This window comes from Anser brachyrhynchus, assembly GCF_964034855.1.
Source record: "Anser brachyrhynchus genome assembly, chromosome: 1".
Classification (NCBI taxonomy): Eukaryota; Metazoa; Chordata; class Aves; order Anseriformes; family Anatidae; genus Anser; species Anser brachyrhynchus.
In genome coordinates, this window is record NC_137694.1 from 95,469,217 (window position 1) to 95,496,395 (window position 27,179).

Genomic DNA, 27,179 nt, shown 5'->3' on the forward strand with positions numbered 1-27,179 from the left:
TAATAAACAATTTTATATGACAAATCGAAAGAAATCCTTATTCCTTGCAAATCTGTATGTGATGCAGCTGTACAGAGACAAAACTTCTTGAGTGACTAGATATGCTTCTCCTGCTTTTCTCCATTTCTTGTGAGCCTTAATTGGAGCCAGATGTTTCTTATTTCCTTTCTTTTTTGTTTTCAAGCCCAAATGAAGTGCAGTGCCAGCAGTAAACACCATCTTTGACATTTTTTCATGTGTCAACTGCATCTGACTGAGTCACAGTTACAAACAAGTAAAACTCCAGCAAAGCAGTGCAAGCTATCTCTCGTGCCGTCATTCATTTGTGGAGCAGGATCTCAGCACGGTTGTTTCAGGGTCTGCCACACAGGAGCCATAAAAGCTTCAGTGTGTCTGAGAACTTTGTTCCTCCTAAAGAGTGCTGGAGGCTGCCTGGGATATGGCAGCAGTGTGCCATGAGTGCAGCTCCCTCACCCTTCAGTCCTTGAATGCTAGGAGTGATTTCTAATTGCTTAATTGCTCTGCAGTTGCATGGATCTTTATAAATGCAGTCTGCTTTCCATTTCTTCTTTCTCCTTTTCAGAGGGACAATGGCTGATAACCACAATGTGTAGACATAACCATTTCTGGTCCAATTTCCTGCCCGTATGTTGACCTCTCAGCCACCATCCCCTGCAGAATATCTTGTCATTAAATGGCATTAATCCTTACACAAGAGCTTTTTTACCTGAATTTATAATTATGTTTTTTCCAACTATTTTTTTAAACGTAGTTCCATTCTAATAAGTGTACCCAGTATCTTATAGAAATCCCTAAATTGCAACAAGACAATAGCAAGGTGATAGAAATTGCTATTCTGAAAAAGTCATCTGAAGATTAGTTATTCCATTTGACAAATATTAGGCTTTTTCCTCCCACATATTTTGGGCAAGCACATATTTGACCTAGAACAGGTTTTAAAGGCCAGTGCTCAGCAGCTTTCCAGTCGACTTTCTCCCTCTTAACAGATGTGCAGTTACTGTGCAGTCATTGGGAGTCCTTGAAATTCAGGCTTTCTTCTATTTCACATGCCAAAGGACTTTCTGGATAAAAAAACTATTCTGTTTTCTTCCATTGACTTCTGTACTAGAAAGTCCCAACCCAGCTGGCATAGCTCAGCTGAGCTGAAGCATGTGGGGAGCACATTAAGGTAGCAGGCATAGCAAAGCTTTCGAGTGCCTCAGTTTGAAGGATGAATGAATATGTAGGATTAAAATCCCTTGTACTGCCAAATTTACTCTTAGTTCACCACCGAAGGGACCGTGAGGTCCCCAGCCATCCCCCCAGGTTGAAACACCTCCCCATTCTGAGCCAAGCTTTATCCAGAGCCAATGCTACAATGTGCAGAAGGCAGAACTGCCATTTCCCGAAGTGTAGTCCAGCTAGTTCAAATGTCTTGGTGGGCTATAAAAGTATCATATCTACCTGCCCCATCCTGCCCCATAAATGATTATGTTTTTCCCTTAAAGACATGACAGACACCTTAGATGAATAAATTGATTTTATTTAAATAAAAATACAAGCGTATCTTGTCTATTACACACTACCATTTAGTTTTTAAAAGGCACTAACATTTAACAATAATTTAAGTTCTCTTGAGAGCAGCTACCTTGATCTGAGTGGCATTTGTAAACTTGTCAAAATTCCCTCCACTCATTCAACTCCAGTATGGAACAGGTTGTTTCTGTCCTTGGTGGTACTGAAAATATTAGGCACAGAACAACACTGTAACGCTCACTCTGCATGTTCTCTACATATTAAAAATCAAATCCAAGAGACTGCTTGTTCTTTAAGACTTCAGGACCTGCTTTTATTTGCATTTCTTCAAGTCTAATAATAGAATGCCACCTTCTCATACACAACAAGTTTTTGGAAGCAGCACATCCTAGCGTTCTTGGTCACAGACTGCATTCGCCTCCTGACTGGGCTTCTTCAGGGGCATCTTTGCTAGGCATGGATGCACCACAACCAGCAGATGTGTCTGCTGGGCTTATTTGTCCAGTCCTCTGATCATTTACGGGAGATTTACCATGGGGCGACATAGGGAGATGCAGCGGATACCTCTCGGCAAGCTTTACACCCCAACCATTCTAACAGGAACTAATTCTTCCCTTTAAAAACAAACAACAATGAAGTGACAACTGTGGTGTAGTGCAATGAATACCAGATTACAGCTAGGTGTAATGACACGCTGCATTTGGCCAATTCTGCTATTACCAGGCTAGCTCCTCAGCAAACTGATGGATCTTCCTTCTATATTGCGCCAATGGAAAATTTTATTTTAATGGAACTGCAGTAATGAAACTCAAGACTCAGATTTGCAGAGGGAAGTAAATATCCATTAATTCAGCATTTACCATAAGACCAATGCAAAACTGAGACACAGAGCTACAAAAATGCCATACCGATACCTAGCTTACAAGGATGTCCTGAGACAGACTTCATTAAAGTTTGCCAAAATCTTCAAGATCCTTCAGAGAAAGGTTTTAAAGAAGAGCAAACAAATATTAAGAAAAAATTGTGGTATTTGGCTATATATATACATATTAAGTTTTCCAGTTTACATTTTTAAACACAGAGCCATCTGTTCTTGCTTTCCAAGGTAGATATAATCTAATTATATCAGTAAAATAATCTGACACCTACTTACAAGTGTCACTTCATGATACTTGGCAAAGTTCTAAAATAATTTAAAAAATGACCAACTGAAGTCTTCTAAGAAGACAGATCAAAGCTCTACCAGTTTATCATGCTTTCTTCCTGGTTAGGTTTTCCCTTTAGTTTAGATATACAGCACCTTAATATTTGTACAGCATTACATGGATTTATCAATAAAAGCACTGAAAAAACTTGTGTTGTTTCTGCCTATGAGAAGCAAAGTACTTTCTGAAGATCTCCTTCAGAATAAATGACCCTACTTATTTTAAAGAGGCATTGGTATGCCTAAAATTCAGCATTAACAACATATACAGCTAAGGAAAGCTGTCCTTGGAAAAGATAAGATAAAAAGGGTAATCCTACAAATGAAGCGAAAATTTATGTTGCCTTGAAGGTGAAATAGCTTTAGAAAAAGCCTTTAGTATTTTTTTTTCTGAGTCCTCAGATCCCTTTGAGCTACAAACTAAATTATTTTTTTTGCTCATCTTTTCAAGTAAACAGCTTACTGCAATTAGTAGTTTTATACTACTCACTCTTCTGGTTCACACTGAAAAAACATAAGTGAACTGGAAACTGGAGGTGCTAGACAAAATGATTCTGATTCATCTACCAGAGCCCAGTCCTGCATTTCCTTAAGAGAATATGGAAATGGCAGAATAATAGAAGGAACACTTCTGCAGCACCAAAACCAGTATTATTTGAACAGAAGTCATCCTGCACCAGCAACTAAGAAAATAACATTTTAGTAGAGACATTCTAAAGGGAAGAAGCTATTTTCCAGAAGAACCACCTCACCACATCTGGCCACGCAACATGGCTCATGGCCATCAGCAGACCCTAGAAAATGGAGCATATGCTGCCCAGCTGCTGAGGCCAGGCTTTGCAAGACTTCAGGAGAGCAAGAGCCAGGCTGCAGGAGACCGCCCCATGAGGGCAGTGTGCTTACACACAGCATCATTTTTCTGCTGTCTTCTGCCACGTATCAGTTATTTCGCTTCTGCATTTGTGGAGGTTGGAGCACGTCCCAAGTGAGACTGAGTGCTGGGGAGAGCACCCTGGGCCTGGCTTCAGCTTGTTCAGTGGAAAAAAATAAATACAATAATAATAATAAAAAAGCAGTATTTTTTGTCATTATTGAGAGAGTGCTGTGGCCAGCCAGACATGGAGCAACTATGAAGGAAACCTCCACCCTCCCAGTGCTCACCATGCAGCAGTGTACAGGACCATCCAGGCAAGGGAGGGAATAACTGCAGTGACTTTTAATTACTTTATACCCCTCTGGTCCTCCTTCAGAAGCTTGGGAGTGAACACACTGCACACTCTTCAAGGAAATGTTGAAGGTCTTTGCTGTGAGTAGTTCTTTCCATTTAACATAAAGCCACAAGCAAAGACACAAATGTGCTTTACAAGACAGCTGCAAGACTATGATTTTCTGTGTTGTTCTACTCCCTTCCAGGTCTGCAGAGTTGTTTATGCACTGTGTTATTTGCAGTTCAACAAACGCACTTATTTGGACACCCTAATTATGGAAACAACCATTTGTTCAGCAGCAGATGGAAACTATTTTGCTAAGGTTTTAATGAGTCTAACACACAGACTTGGTAATGCCACCTCACCCAGTCCAAGTTTGTTGAATGTCTGTTTTTCATTGAAGCATGTGATAAGTAAAGTACTAGAGGAACCAACACAAATCAATACCAAGTTTACCTTCTGCAAATAAAGATCTAATTCTGTAGATGTAGACTCCACTCAGGGGATATTTGCATAGCAAGTAGCAGTAAAGAGTGAATAAGATGGTAAACAAATTGAAAAATGAGGTATCGATTAGCCTAATGGTAGAGCGGGTAAACTAATCAAGCCATATTCATACTAGATTTCATCTTCTGACTCCTGATCTCTTTCAGATGTTTTCAGTAATCCCATTTCCATGGACTGGGACTGCTTAATCTTTGACCGAACTGCCCTGGAGAAAAAAAAGAAAGAGCTGTCATGCATATTACAAATCAAACCATGACTCAAAGGCTAACCTGGCTATTATTAAAGGGTAAAAAACTGTTTAACTCTTGCATCTCATCAGGGAGTTTGGATGATTGACTTATGAAGGCCTGTAGTGGGCCACTGCTGAAGACATTGTGAAGAGGAGACAAGTAATGTCAAGCAGAATCTGAGCAGAGTTCAGCCAAAGGCCTTGACTGTAGAGATCTGCACATTAGCACAATTGACCACTATACAGTCCAAGCACATACTGTGGCATTGGTATGTGCTGCCTTTAACAATGCCACTTGTATGTACCTTTGGTAAGAGCTTCTTGCTATAGAGTTGCGTGAGATCATATACTTCCAGCTAACCTCGTTGTAACGTATAGAAAGTTTAATGTTGTACAGGTATAAGACTGATGCTTTTGTTCACTTGGAAGAGCACTCCACATCTGTGAAGCAGCGTGAGGCTGGCCAACTTCCCCATGGATGGGAACTCCGCTCAGCATCCTGTGGTCAACTTGGAGGGGGTCAACCAATGCTGCAGCAGCCAGAGTTCCCAACAGCAGAAGGGGCATAAGATTGCTGTCATCTTTTCTATAGTTTCCACCCTTTACACAACAAACCAGTTAACAACCCTGGAGTATCAGTGCCTTTCTTACTAAGATCCCCAAAAACCAGCACCTTCTTGGTGCACAACAAGACTGCAAGAACTACATGTGGCCAGAGCATGATTAAATAGGGCTGTTAAAATGGTAGTGGTAAAATAAGGGGTGAGCAGCATGTTTAAGACAATACCAGCAAAGGTTTGGTAAGATCCTGCAGGCAGAAAGTGATCATGCATGGTAGCGTCAGGCTCATTTCTACAACAAAGTTCACATTGCAGTTGGAATTTTGTCAGAATTAGCACTGGCAAGGAAAAGGGGTCTCTTTAGAAATTAGGGGATGAAACTGGCTAGTGAAAAAAAATCAGGTCTGATCAAAGGAAAGTACTAACAATGAAATCTATCCAATAAGCACGTCATGAAGTCTGCTGATGATCCACTTGGAATTACAGGAGATGAGCACTGGGAGAGAATAGAGAAAAAGGTCTTCCCAACTTCTAACTCATTAAGAAGTTACGAATGTGGAAGACTATCAAAAAGAGCTCATTTTACATGAGAAGCATTAGGCTGTTAGAACTGTACTTGATGAATGTTTTTCCCCTTTCTACTGAAGCAATGGGCCATGTTGTCTTCATTGATTAGGTATGGTTATTTTTATTTTACCTTGCAAGTCAATGAATTGCTTTGTGGGAATCTTTTGATTTGCCAGTGAAGCCTTCAAAAAATAAAGTTCCTGGTAAAGCAGAGACAGCTCTCCACAGTTTCAGCGTTTCAAGTAACTTACCAGCTGACAATTGTGTAATTTACTGCAAGTATAAGAAAAGCAAAAGCATAATGCCAGCAATAGCACATGGTCAGGAACATCATATTGGTATGATCCGTTTGATTCCACTCTGGGCTCCCGTTTGGAGGATAAAGAACAAAGCCAATCTGCAATCAAATAAGAGATATTTAGCAAATGTCATTTGATGTGTATCCTGTGCTGTATCATGTATTACGCTACCCATCACAAGGCAGACATTTCATTTGCTTATAGTGCTGACTGATTATTAGAAACAGTTTTACAGTCACACTCAGATGGGATGAATCATTTTACACAGCTTTGTGCAGAAATGCCTTTGAAGATGCAGAGCCAGTTCCAGAGCCCCTCTGCTCTTGCTCAGAGAGTGATCGATTGGCCCAACAAGCCCTACAGTAACCTGAACCACGTGCAATAAGGAAAGGGGCTGATCCTCAGCTACGTGTGATCCCAACTGCAAACTCATCACCACACAGAAAACCTGCCCAACCACTCGCACTGACTCGCTTCTTCCCAACAGCATCTGGGAATGTGCTAAACAGTTCAGAAGATGAATAATAAATCAATAAATAAAGACAAGTCCTAGGTCTGGTTCCATCCAGGAAAAACATCAGGTTTTGAAATTAGGTAAAAATGTAGCTTTGCCACATAGGACTATAAACTCATGTGAAGTACGTAGCTGATTTGCTTAGCCAGAGCTGGGAAATACCAAATTCATATTGCTGCATAAACTAGAGAATTAATAATCCCATGGCTGGTCAGGCATCTGACCTGACAAGCACCACTTCTCGGTGCTGTCTGATACTCTTCAAAGTCACAGCTCAGCCATTTAGTTGAGGATTTTAAAGCTGAGAAGAGGGGGAGAGGAAGAAGGAGGGGAGAAGAGCATTTTGCATTTACATGCAGAGAATTCATTGAATGAAGGTGTTGATGATGCAGAAAGAAAGCTCCTTTACCTTCTACAAATTTGTCATGCTGCAGCCAGTATGTGGTTTTCAGTCACACATATGGTTGAAGTCTAATGTGGGTGTTAAAAAAGCCACACTTAGATCCCTTGTATTTTTAGCTCTTCAGTTTTTACTTTGAAATAAAAAGCACATTGTCTCTGGAGCTAAAGAAATAACTTGTTTTAAAATTAGACTAGACAGACAACAAAGAATAAGTGATTGCATCTAATTCCTCTTTTGTAAGGCTTCTCGAATCAACAAAAAAAAAAGCTTACAAACAAGAAAATAAAACACTGAGTGTTGCAGCATCAGGCTCTTGAGTTCACTTATAGAAAAATACTACAGTTTAGGAGGTCTGTCTTCTTGCCAGAGCAAGTATTTAAATGTTTGATTTGGTGCAGAGTGTCCAGTTCTCCTAAGGAACAGCAAACGTTTTTATTCATCATGTCTGGCCAGCATATAAAAAAGGGAAGGCAGTCTAGACTTGCCGGAAAGAAAAATCACTGGAGTGACCTCAGTTCTCTACTATAAGATCAAACGCATAGAGTCACCAGCACTCCTATTGCTCTGTTGCAAGGTTGCAGCAATTAATGAGATTCTCTCTAACAGCAAAAGGATGATATCAAATATCTATTAATCCAGCAGAATCACACATAAGCCAAGGCCTGGCAGCTACCTTGCTGGAGCTGCATGTCCAAAATGTACAACTTTAGACTGTTACTTCTGCTCACATGCCAGAACATTGTTAGAATAATAAACTGGACACCACCCAATGCCCTAATGAGAACTGGGAGCTTAAATACCTTTTGAATCTAGGCTGCCACTGTTTAAATGTTTTTAGAAAGTAAAAAGAGGCAACCTGTTCAGCACATAAAAAATAATTTGCACCGTCATTCCTCTTCATGAAAATGTCACTGAGTTGCTTGTCTCTCCTTTCCTGTATTCCCCAGGGCATTGACTCCCTGCTCCCACAGTAGCAAACATTGTGGGGTTATAAAATCACTGCTGTTTGGCTTGCAAATTTTGAACAGGATGTTACAGAGATCAGAGGGAACATTTAATGATTATAGCAAGGGAGAGCTCAACAAAACCACCTTAGTTTCTGTATTGATTTCTAGGGGGTGGTGTCCCTGCCCATGTCAGGGAGGTTGGAACTAGATGGTCTTAAAGCTCCCTTCCAACCCAAGCCATTCTGTGAGTCTATGAGTTAAATGAAAGACAGGAGAAGTAAAATGGCCTACCATCTGTAAAATGGAAATAATATGTACTTCTGTCTCTTTAAGGGGACATTGAGAGTGCGTTGTTTTCTATGGTCCTTTGAGGTCTGTATTTAAAAGGCATATTATATCAACTGTGGAACATCTGCAAAGGAGTAGATGACTAATATTGGTGAAGGAAGACATTCCCAAGGTAGAACAGTGACCCACCTGCCAGAACCAGCTGCCTTGTAATATGCAGAGGCTTGTTCGGAGCATCTCGAGTACAATACTGCCACGGAAGAAAACTTCCAGAAATATGCAAACAGCAGCTCCAAAGATAGCAAACAGCAGTAACTGATGAACATGAATATCCAGCATGGCTCTCCCATGAAGGTGGTAGCAAAAGAGAAAACCTGGAATAAAATAAGTGTACAGTTTAAGATTTTTTCCTTCCTTGCAATCTCCTTGCAATCTGCTTTTAGAAAAGAGTGAACCTTTCCTTTTATGTCAGCATCACCTTCTCAGGTAAGCTGAGAGTCATTTTTTAAGTCTCATGCCTGTGTACTGTATGCTTTCACTTGTGAGCTCAGGACAGGAAGCAATATGGGAAGCTACAGCTCTACCACCTTTTATTTAAAACACACTTTAATGAAGTCTTATTCATCTGTCTCTGCAGTATAACAAGAGGGTTGCCATGAGATATACTGTGCCTACAGAAAATGCAAATTGACTGCATCCACAGTGCAATTCCAACATGTGACAGCTGTGAGGGTAGATGCACACATGCTGGCTTTCAGCTAACAGTAGCATACCATCTCAGTACATACATTGAAGCACATGCCTGAGCTACAGAGTGCTTTCCCAAAATATTCTCATAACACTCCTGTTACTACCTAGCTATTTAGGAAAGCACAGATGCACCTGTGCAATGTGTGACCGTGCTCCTGGGCTACAGTGCAGACAAATCCTTAGAAGTTTAAGGAGGGCCAAGAATGTGTTGTATTTCTTTTTCTTTTTTGAATGTTTCAGCATGTTAAATGCTCATCTCCCATAGAGCTCATTCTCTAAAGTTAATTTGAGAATCCCAGCCAAAGGACTGATACCTGTGTGCCACTTTCACAGGCATCTCAACAAGGGGAGGTAAACTTACCTTCAATAAAAACTGCTAACGAAAGCATCATCCTGTCTATGGCCACTGGCAGCGCATTAGTACCGTGAGCCACAATGTCGACCAAGCCTGATATGCCATAAAAGAGATACATGGTGGCGTGCTGCCAGTTCATCAGGTGATCCCAGTGCTTTTCCTCATAATTATACAACTTCAGGTGAGGTCCATCAGGAACAAATTGCTCAGCCACCATTCCTGCACGTGAAATGAGAAATATTACTATTTGTCCTGGTTCTTAAGATAAAGACTTCCCAATTCAGCCTTTCCCAATAAAGGTTTTAACATGTTGTCCAAATGCCAATGAAAAAGCACAGAGGCCTTAAAGAAATTTGTGTCCTACAAATTTTCAAGAAAAAAAGTCAGCGGGTGTAAGAGAGGCGAAAGAAGTTTCTTTGCAGAGGGAAAGACCACAGAGTAAGCTCAAACATATATTAAGCATCACGCAATCCAGAAATGAGAAAGCCATAGGAAACCAGGCTTCAGCTCCACTCCTGGTGGGACTATTTGCATCCTGCAGTTTCCAGAAGTGAAAATGGAGACAGCTATTCTGTGCCTTTTTTCTTCCTTTTTTAAAAAACAAAAACAAAAACAAAAAACAGTTGCCATTGTGGTGGTCCACTGACTAAATTTTTCAGCTGTCTCCCAGTGGTTCAAACATGCGTTCAACACATGCTGAAGTCCCCCAAAGAAAGATTTCCCATTTTAGTCCTCTGCAATATGAAGGATGGCAGAGTTCAAACTCTTAATTCAAAGGAGATCTTTCCTATAAAACCGTAAAAGGAAATCTCTCTGCTGTGCAGAGCTGTTAAAGGTCCCACGAGGACGTATACAGAGTTAGTATTTGCATTGCTGCTCCACCGCCTCCCTTACCTTGGCCCCTTGTTGTCTTGCTAACTAAATGCAGTACTCCAGAACAGGGAAAGCTGCTTTTAGATACTTTGTAGGATCAATTAAGTTTGTGAAGGGCTTAATATACATTATGCTTTTAAGACACTGGAGTTATGTTGTTTAGCATAGCGTGTGCCAGCATCCCTCTGTATAAGTGGATATACTGCAGAACAAATGCAGTGTTTTTCCACTTTTTTTTAATTTTCCTAACACAGAAACAGCAGTTTTTATTCCTTCTGTTGCTTGTAGTGTTTGTCTGTGCCAAGCTTTCCTGCCCACATTTTTGACTGGACTTGAAATTACTATACATCAAACTAATAGCTTTCCTTTCCAGGGTGAAAATAAAAACACTGGATTCATGTTTTAGTTGTCTGACTCTCCCTAGACACTGACTGGGACATTTGTAGGAAAGATGTTCTTACCCACACCTCAGAACAGACATTATTATTCAGGTTTTGATAATTTTTGAGGCATGTTATATTGCACCCACAGCATCATGTCAGTGTTTATGTATCTTAAGTGACACAACTTCCAGAGGGGAAGAAAAACCAGGTAGAAGGCAATATATGGGGATAAAGCCTGCACCTGGATTAGACACCAGGGAATTGTGAGTATTTAGAGTAGATAGATAAAATAGGATGTTAATACTGAAAATTATTATCTTTTTCATCTTGAGGCCCACATGTGCAGAGCTCCCCTGCCTCCTGTTATTTAGTTTACTTACTCAAAAAAGGTAAGATGGCTGTCATGCAGCATGCTGGGATTCAGATAACGAGTGGGCATTTCCATCCAGCTGCACAGATCTCTAAACAGCCCTCTTAGTGTGCAGGTGGGTTCACCACAGCATGAGAAACAGGACCCCCCTTGAACAAATTCTGCAGCAGTAAAACCTGGAGTTCAGTCTTTTCTGTGACTATTTTTCCTTTTGAATGGTGTTAATGAAAAGCACATTTTATCCATAGCTTCGTGGAGCCTATCAACATGTGAGAGCTGGCAGGCCACCTGAAACCATTCACAGCAGTGGGTTGGGATGGCTGGATTCAAAAATAGATAAGCAATGCCCCCACAGTCTGGTGCTAACAGCCTGCACATGAGGGCCTCTTGCCCAAATAACTTTTTTCCCTCTCTGAAGGGGTGAACAGCAAATGAACATTCAAATGGACCACCTGTGAAGGAGCCAGGAGATTTACAGAAGCTCCGGAAGAGTGCTATGGATGGAAACCAAGTTACATAAGGATGTAATTAATAGCAAATGCTAAGCTAATTCTTATATTCATAGAGTTTAAAGGCCAGGACAAGCTAAGTAAAGCACCTAGTCTGACCTAAATGTCTACTTAAAGATACCAAATAGCCCCTCACAATTTTATTTTTGTTTGTTTGTTTTGTTGAGCAGAACAGTGTGCATCCACCTAAAGACCTGTTTCAGAATGGCATCCTCTCTTGAACTGAAAACAAAAAAAAATAGATCAGGAAACTCAGTAGCTTGTTGCACTGGTTCATGATGCTATCCTTCTTGCACGACTAATTAAAAACCAACCAACCAACCAAAAAAAAAACAGAACAAGATATGTTTTATCAGAAAGCAAGCTTTGAAAAAAAAAAGTGTTAAAACGCACAGCTCTTTGCATTTTTACTTTCTTCCTTGAGTCCATCTAACTTACCAATCAGGGCAAAGACAGCTTTGATGATCCCCTCAACAAATTCCAGGCGCTGAAGTCCTGCCCTGGAGCCCAGGTAGCAAGCGCTCTTGTTCTTTCGGCAGACATATTTCAGGGGGTACTTCACTGACCACCACAAGCCAAAAAGAAGGAAAAAGCTTCCAGGGAGGGCATGGCCTTTAAAATTTCCCATGGTTTTCTACTCTGCAATAGCTGAAGGTAAGAAAAAAAAAGAAAAAAAAAAAAAAGAAAAAAGGAGAGAGGCTGAATATTGGAATAGTAGGAGAAATCTATGGGTTATCATTTTAAATTTTCTTCCTGCTTAGATCAAAAAAGTGTCCCTGGCTGTTCACAGATTCAAAGAATCCCAGAAGGGTTAGGGTTAGAAGGGACCTCAAAGCCCATCCAGTTCCAATCCCCCCGCCACGGACAGGGACACCTCCCACCAGATCAGGTTGCCCAAAGCCCCATCTACCCTGGCCTCGAACACTTCCAGGGATGGGGCATCCACAACTGTTCCAATGCCTTGACACACTCATAGGAAAGAATTTCCTCCTCACTTCTAATGTAAATCTCCCCCCTTTTAGTTTAAAACTGTTCCCCCTTGTTGTACCACTATCTGCCCATGTCTGTTCAAGACACCCAGCCTGTCTCCCGAGCTTCACGATTTTGCAGAACAAAAGTGACCCAGCTGCAAAGCTGCTGACCTGAAATGCAAAGCTGGCATCTGTCAAGCAAAGAGATAAAGACGTTACAGTGAACCACGACATGCTGTTGAGCTTTCACTAGCAAAACAGAGAACATGAATATTCAAACTTTGGTTCCTTCCCCTTTGGTCCCTTCACACAGAAGAGCGTTACATGTTTCTCTTCTCCACGAACAGAAATCAATATAATATCTGATTAAGGGAAAAATGGATCGTGTACAGATCTGATGGGTAACAAATAAAAAACTATTTTGCATTTCAATGTGGATATCTCATGATGATTTGCAAACAAGAAGTGATTATCAGTATATGATAGGTGAATTATGTACCCACAACCAGCTACATACTATCCCCATCAAGCACAGCGAGTGATAAGGATATCACTTGGTCAGTGGTGCATGAATGTTTAACAGCAGTGCTGTTAACAGGACCTATTAACTCATGGCCTCATCCCAACTTCTAGGAGAAGTAACTTAGCTCCAATAGCTTCTTCATTAAAATTAAGATTAGATTGCAATTTTTCTTTAAGCTTATATAAGCTGAGTTGCCATGCATCACGACCCAAAGGCACACCAAATCTTTGCATAGGCAACGTGTAATCAAAAATAACCACTTAAGGAGCATTAGCAAACTTCATTTCCTATTATTATTGTCACTAACTTAAAAATCTCATCACCACACTACACCACAGCCATCTAGTTATTAGCAGAATATGGAGGCTCTGGTATATTTTTCTTCTCAGTAAGTATTTCCTACAGTCAGCTCTGCATAAGAAGTTTTAAACTGTGGCTTGTGGGCCATGGAGTACTTGCAGATGGTTCACATAACACTGTCTAGTCACGTAATGTGAGGCTAAACTTCGCTTAAGGCATTATTTTTCTATTTATTATTTTTAGGAAGGAAAACTTTTCCACATACACAGGTCCTACAGTTGCCGTAAGACTATTACCCAATTGCATGAGAGAGAGAGGTGACCTATATAGACACAAAGGAGAAGGGAAAAAATCCTTGACTGTTCCTGCATAGTATGAGGAGGGATAGAATTTATTCACAGACATGCTTTGGGATGCATTGTCGAAAACTGCTGAACCAGCAGCAGCGCCTCATTGTGGCCAAGCATCAGGTCCCAAAACAATCATTGTGCCAAAGGGGTGATGAGGGACGTGTCTGCTGATTTTTTATGAAAGGGAAAGGACTCCACTTGGGATCTGGACTCCCTTGTGGGGAAAGGCTCCTGCAAGCCGCTTCTCTCTCATCAAGAAGAAAAGTGAAGGCGATGGCCACCTCCACTCTCACTCACAAAATGCCAAATTGAGCTCTAAGCTCCCTGGTGCTGAGCACGCTCATGATGGCAAGTCAGCCTGCTGGGTTTATACCTGCATGTCTTATTGGGGTGCCTGCAAGTGGGGACACCCCTGCCTGGTCCCCAGCAGCAGGGTTGGGGTCTCAGCCCCACTCACTGGAGCTGGCCACTGATATGTCCCAGAGGAGTAACCTCACCTCGGGACATCTCAAAGGCTGTGGTCAACTGGTGTATTGCTGCCAATGCGCACCACACCACCGTTTCTCCTAAAGATGGGTGATACTAGCAGGAGCTGAAGTGTTAGACAGTTGCCTCAACTTGGCGTTAAACTTTGAAATACTTCTTTTGTTTTGAAAGCCTTAATTTCTGGTTCTCCTAAAGCCTGCTGGCCTGAGTGGCACTGCTGTTGTTTCAGACACATTATTTCTTTCCTTCTTTGAATTAAAGGAAAAGGAGTGGGGGGTGAAGTGACCTTTCCCCCCTCTGTGTCTGATCTCACTGATCATAGTTCATTAAAAAGAGTTTATTCATTAGGTATTTTGTTATTCACCACAGGTGCATAGCACTCCAAATGGAAAAATTTACCCTGTACCCCACATCAAAGAGAGATACTGGTTTACAAAGGTAAATTAAATCTATGGAAAGCCTACCTCTAGGAGACTACAGCTGCAGTAAAATTCAAATAAATAACCATCTGTTAATATAATTTGTATTGCATAGTGTATGAAACTTCAGAAGTAAATCCCAATCTGCAGACTCACACCTGGGTTACTTAGAGCTCCGATACTGCAAGATTTTCTGCCCTAAATCTGGATTACCCATCAAGACATTCTGTTCAAAACTATTAAAAATAAGGGAAAGGAAGAAAGGAACAAGAAAAAAGGAAGAAAGGAACAAGCTACTGCTGCATATCCAATACAAACAAGAGAGAACCAGAAGAAATTGACTTTTTGCTGTAAGCAGTACGATTGAGTATTATTGATTTGGGGAGCATATCCTTCAGTTTGAGAGCATCTGAAGATGCTGTGGTTTATTTTTACAGCTTCTCTAGAAAGACACCCATCAGTTCTGCCAGCTTCACCTCATGGGGCTTCGTGTGATGTGGAGGATACTGCAAGGACCAGCAGGGCCTCCTGGTAGGAAGACTGCCATGGGGCCAGACAGCAGGGCTGGAAGCCGCAAGGGGAGGTGCAGGGAGACCGGGGCAAGATGGCTGTTCCTGGCATGACTGGAGGGAATTTGGCAACCCCCTGTACAGCCCAGCCCATTAATCAGTTTGAGGTTTTGTTTTTACACAGCCTTTTCCCATAAGCAAAGAAATAAATCACTGGAGGACTGATGTTGGAAGGCGTGCAGGTCCCAGACCCTCTTCCACCCTCAGTGGTTTCAGGGCCAGGGGCGCCAGCAGAGCCACTTCTTTCTAAGAGCCACAGCCACACTCAGCAGCAAACCTTCCTCGCTACCCACCAGCTTCCCTAGAGCGCAGCATCTGCTGGGGATGCAGGTAGAGAAGACGATCCTGAGGCTCTCCCTGTCCTCACCCAGGACTCAGGGGCCCCATGGTCTCAGGGAAAGAAGAGGAAAAGATAACGAGGCCATAAAATCAGCTGTCCAGACAGTTTACAAATATTAAGTACTAGGCAATGCTTCTGCAGCTGACTAGAGTAAGGAACGAGAACGATTTACAGCTACTTGTGACCGTGAGATGCTTTTTTTCTTCCATATGTGAGCTCAAAGTATCATTTTTCTTGCAGTAATCACAGAAAGCTTTGCATGGCTTAAGCTTTTCCAGAAATTACAAGCTGGGTGGTATTGCAAAAGTATTTTTACACACAAAGTTTTCCAACCAAATATAGGTTGTTGACAGTAGTCCACAAATTCCGTATGTAACAGTAACGCTTTGTGTACCCTGGATGTCCATCCCCTGGTTCAGGCTGCACCTTACTCCTTGGGGTCAGAAGGGAATGTGGGGATCAGGAGGGAAGGGAGGAGATGAGCAAATGCAGTCTCCAGCTGAGCTGTCAAGAAAAGGTATGTGTTTTCCTGGGTATTAAATGCTACCTTTCTAGCCTGAAAATTACCTCACCTAACACTGACAGAAAAATGAAAGGAAAAAGAGAAACAGACTTAAAAAATTGATTCAGGCATCCTCTGACTTTTTGGGGAGGGAAGCTTCATAACGTTCACTGTTTTCATTCACTCTTGAGGCTGCTGTTGTGGGGACTGAGGCATGGCTTGCAGGCTGTTTGGAGAAGCTGGCTATCCAGGCAGCTGTTCAATCACTTTATGAAGAACTAGACTAGTGTCCTTTTATCCCCTTCTCCCTTTAAAAAAAAAACAAACAAACAGGGCCTGAGGCAGGATAGCCCATACTGGACCAGGATGCGAACACCCGGTCAGTCAGAACCAGCGACGCAGCACGGCGCTTCCCTGCCCTGCACATTCTTCTGTCACATCAGCATGCCCTGTAATTTCCTGTGTTTATCAAACCCTGGAGGATGTTGAAGAGGACAGTCAACCAGAAACATTTTTTCCCCTCAAACGACACAAGTTATCAGGCCACAAACTCGCTATTCTGCAGTGCATTAGTTTCTGCTGCAGAACTGTGTGGCAACAGAAGTTAAAACCAAAGATTACACATTTGCAAAGTTACTCCAATGGTAAAGCAAAGTGTTATTTTTCTCCCATATACTTAGATTAGGAAACAACAATGTGGCATTTATAATATTTGATAATAATATTTGAAAAAAAATATTATTTATCCATAATGCCCAGAGTAATCGATCTTTATGTCAGTAAAAATAATGCACACTGGTAAGAACACTTTCTAGATTATTTCTGTTCAGTATACAAATCCCAATCACACAGTTTCTACTGAAAACTGAAATGCAGAACAGTCCAATGCATCTGAGGCGATGAAAATCCCAGACAAGTTTACTTAAATATCAAAGTTTCCTATTTGCACTTAAAGATGTATTCACAATCCAAGTGCCTTTTACCCCGCAGCCATTAAATTGCAAACATCACAGAGAGCCACGCTGATCTGAAACACAATGTCATCTGTAATTGCTTTGTTTGCTGAATGCAATACTGGTTTCATGTCAAGATTAAAACCATTTCAGCAGCTACAGCCCCATGTTCCCAAATGAGGTCGCTGCGTTGGCATCAGGAAGCACTTACATGGCACCTATAGCTACTTCAGAAATAAACTTATGCTAAGTATTGAATACACTAATGAAAGCCGGACTCAGGACTTCCTGAAATGCTAAAAAATATTGCATCCCTAATATTTTTGGCTTAAGGGTGTGGAAGATAAAGAATTTTAGGTCAAAATACGTCATGAACAGACATCTCCGAAGCCTGCAAGAGAATAATTCACACCTTGATCAAATCTTCAGGCCTACAAGAAGACAGAGATGAAAAACAAAAATCCCGAAGCTTCAATGACCAAAAGTCTATATACTGATCTTAGAAGGGAGGAGCTCCAAGACAAACCCTCAGAGTGCTGGGTTTGGGCCCACAACCTGAACTACTCCATTTCTTTCGTCAGCTGTCAACAGTTCTTCCTTCCAAAACACTTGTCCTTCTCGGCCTCTTGAGAGCTCCTCACAGTGTTTTTTCACCTCTCATGACCCTCCATTTTTTGGCTTGATTTTCCCTTCCTTTGCACGTCTGCTGACTCCGTTTCTACTCCCATATTCAAGCGGGCTGTCTCCAGGGGTTATCCAGGGACAATAAACACTCCATAACAATCTCACCATTGGCTCTTGATATCAGAGCAGCTGCTACTCTGTGAATATGAAATTTTCAGAATCCAGGACTGCCCATTTGAAGCCTTTTATTCAGATCACCACAAGTTCAAATCACACAGAGACAAAATTATTTTTTTTTAAATTGCAAGGGACACATTATAATACCTTTTTTTTTCTAATGAAAGAGGGTCTGTTCCTGTACTGGCCATATAACCTGCCATTTCCTAGCACTGCTTGCAACAAAGGGTAGAGGAGCATGGGTGCATCACTCAGCTCTTGCAGGTATGAGCTGCTAGCCCCTGCAGGGTGTGTTTGGCTGCAGCCACTTCCCCACCTGCAGGAGCCCAGCCTGGGTGCTGCTTCCTCTGGGGTGACCTTCCAGCTGCCCCATGGGCAGAGCTGCAGCCTCCATCCCACAGAGGGTCAGGCATACTGCTGTCCTCAGAGGGGATGCTGTCAATGCACGGTTCCTCCCAGCACAGCAGACTCGAGCCACCACCAAGGAGAATTACTCCCTGGGTACCCTGCATAAAACAGTTTTGTAAGGTACGGTTTCTCCTTGCAGATCCAGGTGTGTTTATCTACATGCTCTCTGCTTCCTGCTAGACACGCTAGAAAAATATCAGGAGATCAAAAGTCTATTGGATCAGATGATGATTTAGAGCTCAAAGCCCAGCCCTGGAGAGGAAATGAAATAAAACATGATTTGGTTTCTGTTAGCATCCTTTTCATGGAATTGCTCTTACAGCATCTTAACAATACAATCGGGGCTTCAGTGGAACGGTCTAAGAAGACAGTGAAGCTGGCGAGACCACCAGACCAAGATAAATATTTGTAATATATACTAGTGATCTCCTGGGCTGTGAAAAATCCTACCTTGGAGACTTACATAGCAGTTTGCAGATTGCTAGAAGTCGCTGCAATTATTTATGTTCCCAAACGCTTCTTGAAGATAAGAAGATAACCAAAAAAAAAAAAAAAAGGGATATTGAGAAGACAGTGTTTGAGTGGTCCAAAATGGTATTTTCTACCTGCAAGGAAGCCAGGTCTGAAAGAAATAAAGTGAGGAATTCTTTGGAGAAGGACAGATCTTCAGGTATGAAAGACAGGACTTGCTGACCTCAATATGTTTTGTAATTCTTTGGTTCTAAGGGTTGTTCCCTTACGGTAACAACCAGTTACCATATGGACAAGGCATTAAGGTAACACTTCATTCTGTAGCACTAGGTGTTGGGGTGACAGAGACCTTTGAATGAGAAACCAAAATATTACACAGAAAACCCCATTTTAAAGAATCACCGAATACTAATGAAATACAATAAGCAAAAGTATTATGCTGTGCTGTAAATGCCCGTAAGCTTTCATCTTAAAGTTAGTATCAAGCTGACAAACATGGGAAGGACCTGATGTCAACACACGCAAGAACATTACTAAATCCTTGACAGCATTCATAGGAAGTTTTCATATCAAAAGTTTTCATATCACTCAGTTTTCATATCAAAAAATTATAGCCCAGCTCAGCACAGCTCTGAACCAGGCAACAAGCAGGTGACACCTGTAAGAGATGAGCTTCTCCTGTTCCCTGCGAGGGAGGAGGCCAGAGACCAGCAGTGAGTGTGCCCAGTGTGTTGGCTGTTCGTGGAAACTTCTGCCTTTTGCTGACTCCTGTGAGACCCAGCCTCTTTTTCTTGAATTCGTGTTTTCTGAAGGTATTTGATTAAGGGATTCCTAACCTTCTGCCATCCTGTCTGTCTGTGGAGCACAGTCAGGTACCATGAGCCCCCAGGGTTTTAAATGGAAAAGACAAATAAAGTGAATCCAAATGCATGTTTAAATCTCACAGATTTGGGTGTCATAACGAGTGATATTTGAGTGTTTTGTTCTGATAAGAAGGGAAAAAAAATAAGATAAAAGCTTTCTTCCAGGTAATCTACATAAAGCCATACACCAGAGCTGAAGGTGGGATTTGCACCTAGAGCTTTCCTTGACAGACGTGTCTTTGCACCTGGAAGTTTTCTCTGCAACCCACGTCTGCCAAAACCAGGGTGCTCGATGTACTGTTCGTCACAATGGCAACTAAATGCACCATTGAAATAGGTTGAAATAGGCTTTCAACAGCAGAAAGATGTAAGGGAAAGAGAAACACTAATGAATAAATGAGAGTGTTGGCGAGGCAGTCAGTAACATTGATAATAGCTGCGAGAAATGGCTGTCCAAGTTAGCCCAACTAGAGAAATCAAAATGTCTCAGAGAAACAGGTATAGTTCCTCTTTATGAGACTACTTTGCACTCGCTGGATGGGAATCAGCCAGGGCCAATGCAACAGCAGCAGAAAACAGAGTGTCCTCCATAATGCACGGCTACAGCACCTGCAGCTGCAGCCCTTGCTGCCCCTCAGCCGACAGCAGTAATGGCACGAGTGGGGATAGTGCTGTGGAGCAGGAGCTTTGTGATTCAATCAGACCAGCAGCTCTTCTAAAACCACTGGCATTACAGATGCTACACTCTGTATCTTAGAAATGGCTCCAGTGCAAGGTCACGCAGAGAAAGGGTTTTAGGAATGTCGTTCAGATAGTATTAAAATGTTACAGCAGACCCTGACTTAGGCTTAATTTGATGAAAAGGGACTTCGGGCTCCTTTTTATCACCTGGAGCAAAGAGTGGTGCCAGCACTTCAGCTCTGGCTCACACCACAAAGTAAGTGCCACAGGAGCGCCACTGTATCATGGCACTCACTTTAAAAACTCAGATTTTTCAAAAAGAAGGTTTAATTACGTATAATCCTTGGTTTTAGGAACTTGCCTGTCTCACACCGAGGAAGAGAAATCAAAATGACCACTGCTGCCCACCCCAAGTGAGAGTGAGTGCATTTGGTCACATCCAAGAAGCAGAGCAAGAGGCAACTGACAGGAGCTGTGACACTGAGAAGACTTGATTCATTTCTGTCTTAAGACTGAAAAACAAAAGACCTGTTTTTGTGCTGCTGCTCTGGCCATTTGCAGCACTGGGTAAGTTGATATTTACAGGCAGATTCAGTGTGCAAGAGCAAACAGAGAGCAGTTTGCCTAAACACAGGCATAATTATTCAAGCCACTCCTCGAGATTCATTTGAGTTTTCTGCCCGAGCGGTTATTTCTACCCACACTCTCCACAACTGAGAGAAATCTGTTTGTGTTACCCAGCTCCATTTGCAAAGAGAAAAATACAGGAAAAGTCTAAATAAGTGGTAAAAAAAGCATCTGAGTGAACTTTGGAAAGGTAACAGCAGAGCTAATGATGCATTTTCATATCGAATAGATACTGAGTACGTTCCTTTTACAAATGACAACGTATTTACGGTGACTCATGGAACATCGCATGCCATAATTTACAGAGGTCTACAAAAAGTGCGATAAGGTAAGGCAAACAAAGTCATACACACAGGAGAAATCACAAGTCCTAAGCATGTAAGTGCACAGTAATCCTCAAATCATTCATTTTAAAAAGGAAAAAAGCATAAATACTTTGTTTTTAAGTACCTCTACGTTTCAGTTCCTAAGCTCTCAAAGTTCAGAAAGCAGTTTCTCAGAACGACAATGAAATGCTTGATACCATGTCAAGCATTAAGTGCTATTAGGAGAGCAGAAGATGATTTATAGCTGGAAAACCGAAGCAAAACGGAACATATGCAGAGGCTGTAAAAGTTTTTCCAAGCATTACTCTGGTTTGAAACAGAATAGAGAGACGGTGATAACCTGATTTTAGAGCTCCTCTCATTCCCCAAGTAGCCACGACCGCATTTAACTTCTGTTGATTTTCCCTGGAAATGCAAGTTTGGATGCACACCTACCTCCGTCTGAAACATCCAAAGAGGAGGGGGGAAAAGAGCCGTGCGAGACGCTCCAGCGCATGCCTCGCACCCCTAGCACATAACCCTCCTTTGCCCGGCGATCCGCGACCACTGCTGCCCCCTCCCCGTGCTGGGGCTGCAGGGCGACCCGGAGAGTCCTGGCTCCGTTCCCAAATCCTTCCCGGGCCCCAGAAGCCCCCTCCCTCCAAGCCCCAGCCCCCTGCCCGGAGCCCCACCGCCCCTTACCTGCGCTGCCCCGCTGCCGCCCCCGGCCCGGGCCGGCCCCGAGGCCCCGGGACCCTGGCCCAGAGACCCCCGGTGGCCCCGCGGGGGCCGGGCGAGCTCCTCCCGGTAGGGCCGGGCCGGGCCGGGGCCCTCCTCTCACCGCTGCGTGCAACAGAGGCTACCCCCCTGCCTTTAATTTTTTGATTTTTTTTTTTTGATTTTTTTTCCCCGAAGATCACGGTTTTTCTCCAGGAAAATGAGAACCCGGCGCTGCAGTTCCTGTAATTACCCAGGAATGCATGGCAGAGCCTGGAATCCAAAAGAAGAAGGTCCAAAAATAAAATTGAAAGGGTGAAGCCACGGTTTTATGTGCAAACGTCTTGCCGGAGTAAACGGTGTCATTAACATTGCTGGCTGAGTTGCAGCACGATGAAAAGCATCTTGCACTGCACCGCCTCTGTTGCATTACCCGGCAGAGAACACAAACTCACTCCTCAAATCTTACAAACTTTACTTAAAGGTGTTTGCCTACAAGTTGCAATAAGCAGGTCTTGTGGCTCTGTTTAAACTACACCGGCAGCTTCCCTGACCCTTTCCACCCATGCTGGCACCGAGCTCTCAGGTTGCCCATCGCCAATCTCCTCTGCAGCACCTGGAAGAGCCAAGCTGAGGTGCCCCCATCCCCACCAGCTAGCGACCACTGGGACTAAGTCCCGAGAAACCCCCCAAATCCAATTAAGATCTCTGCCTTGCAGGACCTGAAAGCTTTTTGCTTGAAGAAACTAGTGGATGAAATAAAGTCTGTGTAAAGATTAAAACTTAGATTAAGAGTGCATTCCTGTTTGATGCTTTTCATCTTGGGTTATCTTCTCAACCAGCTCTGCCCATGTCCATCTCTTTAGTATCTATTTGCACTTTTACTCTCAGATAAATAGTGCTACACCAAATACCCTTCAGCATCTGGCAAGCAGATGCCTTTGCAGGTTGGGTGATGTCATGGGTATAGGGGAAAAAAAATATTTTCCAGAAGGACCACCTCTCTACCCAAACAGTGCTTCAAAATCCGGCTTCTGTGGCAGCTGCTCCACTTTCTTGGTCTGAGCAGCTTTTTCTTTAGACAGCAGAATGCATCTCAGATAATGACATTAATTTCTATCTAATGGATATCGTTCTGTTGCAAGAGTTTTCAGTTAGACTAAGCTAAATCAGCGAATGAAACGAATAATTGTAATTACCACATCTCTTTATCAGTGGTTTGATGTGTTTGCCTTGGCAGTGGAGCAAAAATCACTTCCTGGGATTCCTCAGTTCCATCTGTACTTAAAATGACATAAAAGTGATTCTAAGTAATGATTAGTGTCTCCAATGTCAGAATCTCCAATTAGTATACCGGAAACCCTGCATTTTCAGGAAACCCTGATTCTGTGCATCTGCGAGGACAACTGCAATGTGCATTAAGGTAATCACAGAGAAGTAAGTAAGCAGAATATTCCACAGTACCGTTAAGGACTACAGCAACAACAAAGCATCTTTTGCAATTTTTTTTAGCAAATACCAACCAACGAGAGTCCAAAAGGTTAGGAAATTGATTTGCCATACCTGTTCCAAACATATGATGCATGCCTGGCACAAAGGCAGGCAATTGCACCCTGCTCTAGCTGGAAAAATAGAATATCTGCCTGTCTCTGAAAGGGCTGTGTGTGTGTCCCAAACTCTATCTGATAAAAAGAGACAAGGAACTATATAACACTTGCCTTGATTATTCTGAGGACCAATACAAACAAGGGCAAATTTCCCAAGGAAAACTTAAATATGTAACAAAGAAGTAAAATAAGTGAAAAAGACTAGTTCGGATTACAGTCTGTTTTCATGCCTGTTCAGGATTGCTTTCTATAATGCAATTGTATAAAACAATCAAAATTATTAACAGATTTATTTTACTAGCTTGTAACTAATAACCTATTGGATCTGTTCCACTTTTCTTCTTTCTCAACATGTCCATAGGAAAAAGAAAAACCACCTTTATATGCTTAACAGCGTAGTGAAAGTTCAGCCTGTGCTAGGAATGATTCTGGATCATCACTCAATACTTGAATTTGAAGGTTTTGATGTGAGCATTGCTTTTCCTCTCTGGTAAAAAACCAAAACCAAAACAAAACCAACCCTCCCCCCCCATACACACACACACACAACCCCAAAAACCAACCAAAAAAAATCACATAGACATGCCATGTATCTATCCATTCCAACACTGTAAAACCTATTAACTCAGTAAGAACAAGCTATCAAATTACTACAAACAAAAACTATGGCTTCTAAAATAGAAAAGCCAGATTTTTTAACCAATACAACCCAGATGCATCCTGTATGTCTGCCCATCTGACAAACTCATTATTTCCATATGCTCTTGTGTCCTCCTGCGTTTGCCTGGAAAATTCCTTCATAATTGTGATTCCCTCCTTTCTTGCTAGAGTCAGAGGAAACAGCATCCAAAAAATCATTACTTTAAATAAATACCCATTGGTCTTGATTCCCTAAGATGCTTGGCAATGTAGGCTTTTTGTGGCCATTTGGTTGGTTGGTTGCTCATGATACTGAGCATCTCACTTGAAGAAAGTCACAAACATTTCTTCAAGGCTAAGCGTAATTGTTGTGGGATGAATTTGCAATTAGTGCTTGAACCACTTTCCAAGGGGGTTACCTCAATGAAACAATACAGGGTCAAATGTCTGTGGCTCTGAGCCCTACATTGCATTTGATGCAGTGCCCAGTTCTTGCTCGAAGTACAGCACTTTCAGCGAGCGGTGGAAGCTGACCTCACTGCTCCAGCCGCCGCAGGCCGTGTCTATGGCCTTTTCTTTGGCCTTTGCTCTCTTACCAGCCAGCTGCCTTAATGCCAGCCTGCCTCTGGGGTAGGCAGCCTTGCCCTGGCATGGCTACAGAGCACAGTCGTGGCCCTGCGCGGCCTGCATGGCCCATGCACCTCCTAGGCCTGCTCCGGTCCGACCCGGCACATTCATGAGGCTTTTCTGTGTAAAGACCACCCTGCAAGCTTCAAGCCCAAGATTTGCTCTTTGTAGGAATCTCTGTAACAGCATATCTAATTTATAGCTGTGAAAACAGCATACAAGTGGAGCTGACACAGATAGAATAATCAGTCTCCAGACAGAGTGTCCAGAAAGTTAAATGAGTAATTCTGGCCTTGAAAAGTTTGTGCAACAGTTGAATAAAGAGCAAATACATACATTGGCTATTCCTTAGGAAAAGCAAACACTGACATTCTGTTTTCATTACAACTTGTAGCAAGCAAAATAAATGAACACTGAATTCCAATACAAAGACTATTTCATAACAGCCCAATTTTTGGAGGCCTGTAAGGGATATTTATCCTATATGGATTTAGAAGATACAGGTTTAAATCTGTAAAGGTTAAAAAGGCTTCTAGGCCTACTTCTGCCATCAGTAAAATATGCAGTTACATTATACACAGCATTTTTTAAAACATTAATTTTAATTGTTATGAATTACATGGATGCTGTTGCTTGAAGTGCTTTTTTAAAAACATGTTGCCTGTAAGACTTTTCTAAGAAACATCAGAGAAGAGAAATTTTTCCAAGTTTGTATGCTCTCTTTGCATTAACCAGCAATTTGCCAAACTCACTCCTAGCATATATAAATTTATGCTCCCTTATGAAAGTGTCTTACATAGAAGAACATGCAAAAACGATTACTGAGAAAAAAAAAAAGAAAAAGAGGAAACGTTATCAAACCCCTACATGCATTAACAGAAGAGTTGCAATTACTGCAGGTGCAATACACGAAATAATCTATAATTCATAAGTAAATGGCAATGTTTCAGACTGATTATAGTCCTTTGAAATAATCTAGCAATTTGGCATGGGGAATCTGGGGCAATAAAGCCAGAAATGCCAAGCATGTTAACAGAATGTTTTCTCCATTTCCATATATTGAAGATTCAGAACAGAGAAATCTGGGAAAAGTAGAAGCACCAAAAGAGAACATGTCGCAGTATACTGATAATATAGGCACTTGAAATGAATATTTGCCTTGACACTGTGAGCTATGGAGGTGAGCAAGAGCTCAAACACGTATACACACTATGATCCCTATCTGCACTTTGCAGATAAAAAATCTTCGCTTTTTCTCTGGTCACATATCTGCTGAATGAGAGTAAAGATGATTACTAAGGCTGCCAATGCCAACACAGAATTTTGAAAATCAGATCTAAGAAGTATATTTCTGATAGGAAGTGTAACTGAACTACAATCCTAGTAAGCACAAAATTTGTGCAGGGAACTATCATGGCAATTCCAGTGTCAAAGCTGCAAACATTTTTACTACACTTTAGCTTGCAAAGCAAGTTAATTAGAAAGTAAGAGATTACACATACTGGTGAAAAATGGCATGCACTAACCTTGCATTTTTTGGTGGAGGATTGTCAGCAAAAGATTAGTAAAACATTCATGACAGTGTAACTCCTAGATACTGTCAGATGGAGATCTCATCTCTTGTACTCACTCGGGGTCAAATACCAGGCAAAGCCAAAGTTTATCAGTTGTTGCAGAAGTTGGGATGTGGAAATACAAGGCAGAGGATGGTGGTAAAACACGAGACAGCCTGCCCAGCTAAGTAAAGAAACTACAGCTATGGAGAATTAGAAACTCTCTCTGCCTCTGTTAGGTTCCTTTGCCATTTCTGGATGAGCTACTTGCGTGTCTGCATTTGGCTGATTGTTTCTGATTTTGGGGAACCTGGTCAGAGACATCTAGGTTACAAAGGTATAGAAGTGACAAGTCCTCAGAACAGCAAATGAAGTCTACTGAAACAGTTATTTAAAATGCAAAGTATTCTGAAAAAATGACAGACCAACAGCGTATTCAGAAAGATGTAGAGAATCATAGTAAAAGGTTCTCGGTTTCCCAGAAGCCTCTAATGCATATTGTGATGATAATCATGCTTACAAAATACTCCGATGCTGAAGTAAAGCCACCTCAGAAAACCTAATGAAGAAGCTGGTGGTTCTGAATGCTGTGCATTCTTTGGGTTGTATGGTGGTAAATAGGGCTTGTAGTCACACATGGAAATGCAGTCAAGGAAATGCAGAGACCAGCTCCATTCCCAGACACTGTCCTTCGTTTACACTAAATGAGGCGCTAGTCCTGTGGGAAAAATGGTATGCAGTCAAATGATTAAATCATGTCACATAATACACGTTGCATGGGGGAAGAGGACAGGGGGTTGGACTAAGCTCTCAGAGACAGCTGTAATCTGGATTTTTCCAGTTTTTGAGAGTTTGACTTTGTGAACCTAATGGTGTTCCTTTGACATTTTTATGATGCAATTCCATCTTCCTCATTGTTTTGCTAATTTCTGTTCTCTCTGTCTCTCTGACTCATTTGCTCTATT

The 27,179-nt window shown here is 42.0% G+C and overlaps 1 protein-coding gene across 5 annotated transcripts; it reads right to left on the reverse strand.

Moving 5' to 3' along the window:
- Positions 1 to 1,522: 1,522 nt before the first annotated feature.
- Positions 1,523 to 26,290, reverse strand: TMEM45A (transmembrane protein 45A). Of its 5 annotated transcripts, none has more exons than XM_080577725.1 (6): positions 26,188 to 26,290; positions 11,941 to 12,150; positions 9,374 to 9,586; positions 8,452 to 8,636; positions 6,063 to 6,208; positions 1,523 to 4,660 (listed from the first exon to the last, which is right to left on the reverse strand). In XM_080577725.1, the coding sequence occupies exons 2-6, from the start codon at positions 12,128 to 12,130 to the stop codon at positions 4,567 to 4,569; spliced, it is 828 nt and encodes a 275-aa protein (XP_080433851.1). In that variant the 5' UTR covers positions 12,131 to 12,150; positions 26,188 to 26,290; the 3' UTR covers positions 1,523 to 4,566. The 5 variants fall into 5 exon arrangements, with proteins under 5 accessions (XP_080433851.1, XP_080433848.1, XP_080433849.1 ...); XM_080577722.1 differs by lacking the exon at positions 26,188 to 26,290 and adding an exon at positions 21,774 to 22,152; XM_080577723.1 differs by lacking the exon at positions 26,188 to 26,290 and adding an exon at positions 21,528 to 21,698.
- Positions 26,291 to 27,179: the final 889 nt, after the last annotated feature.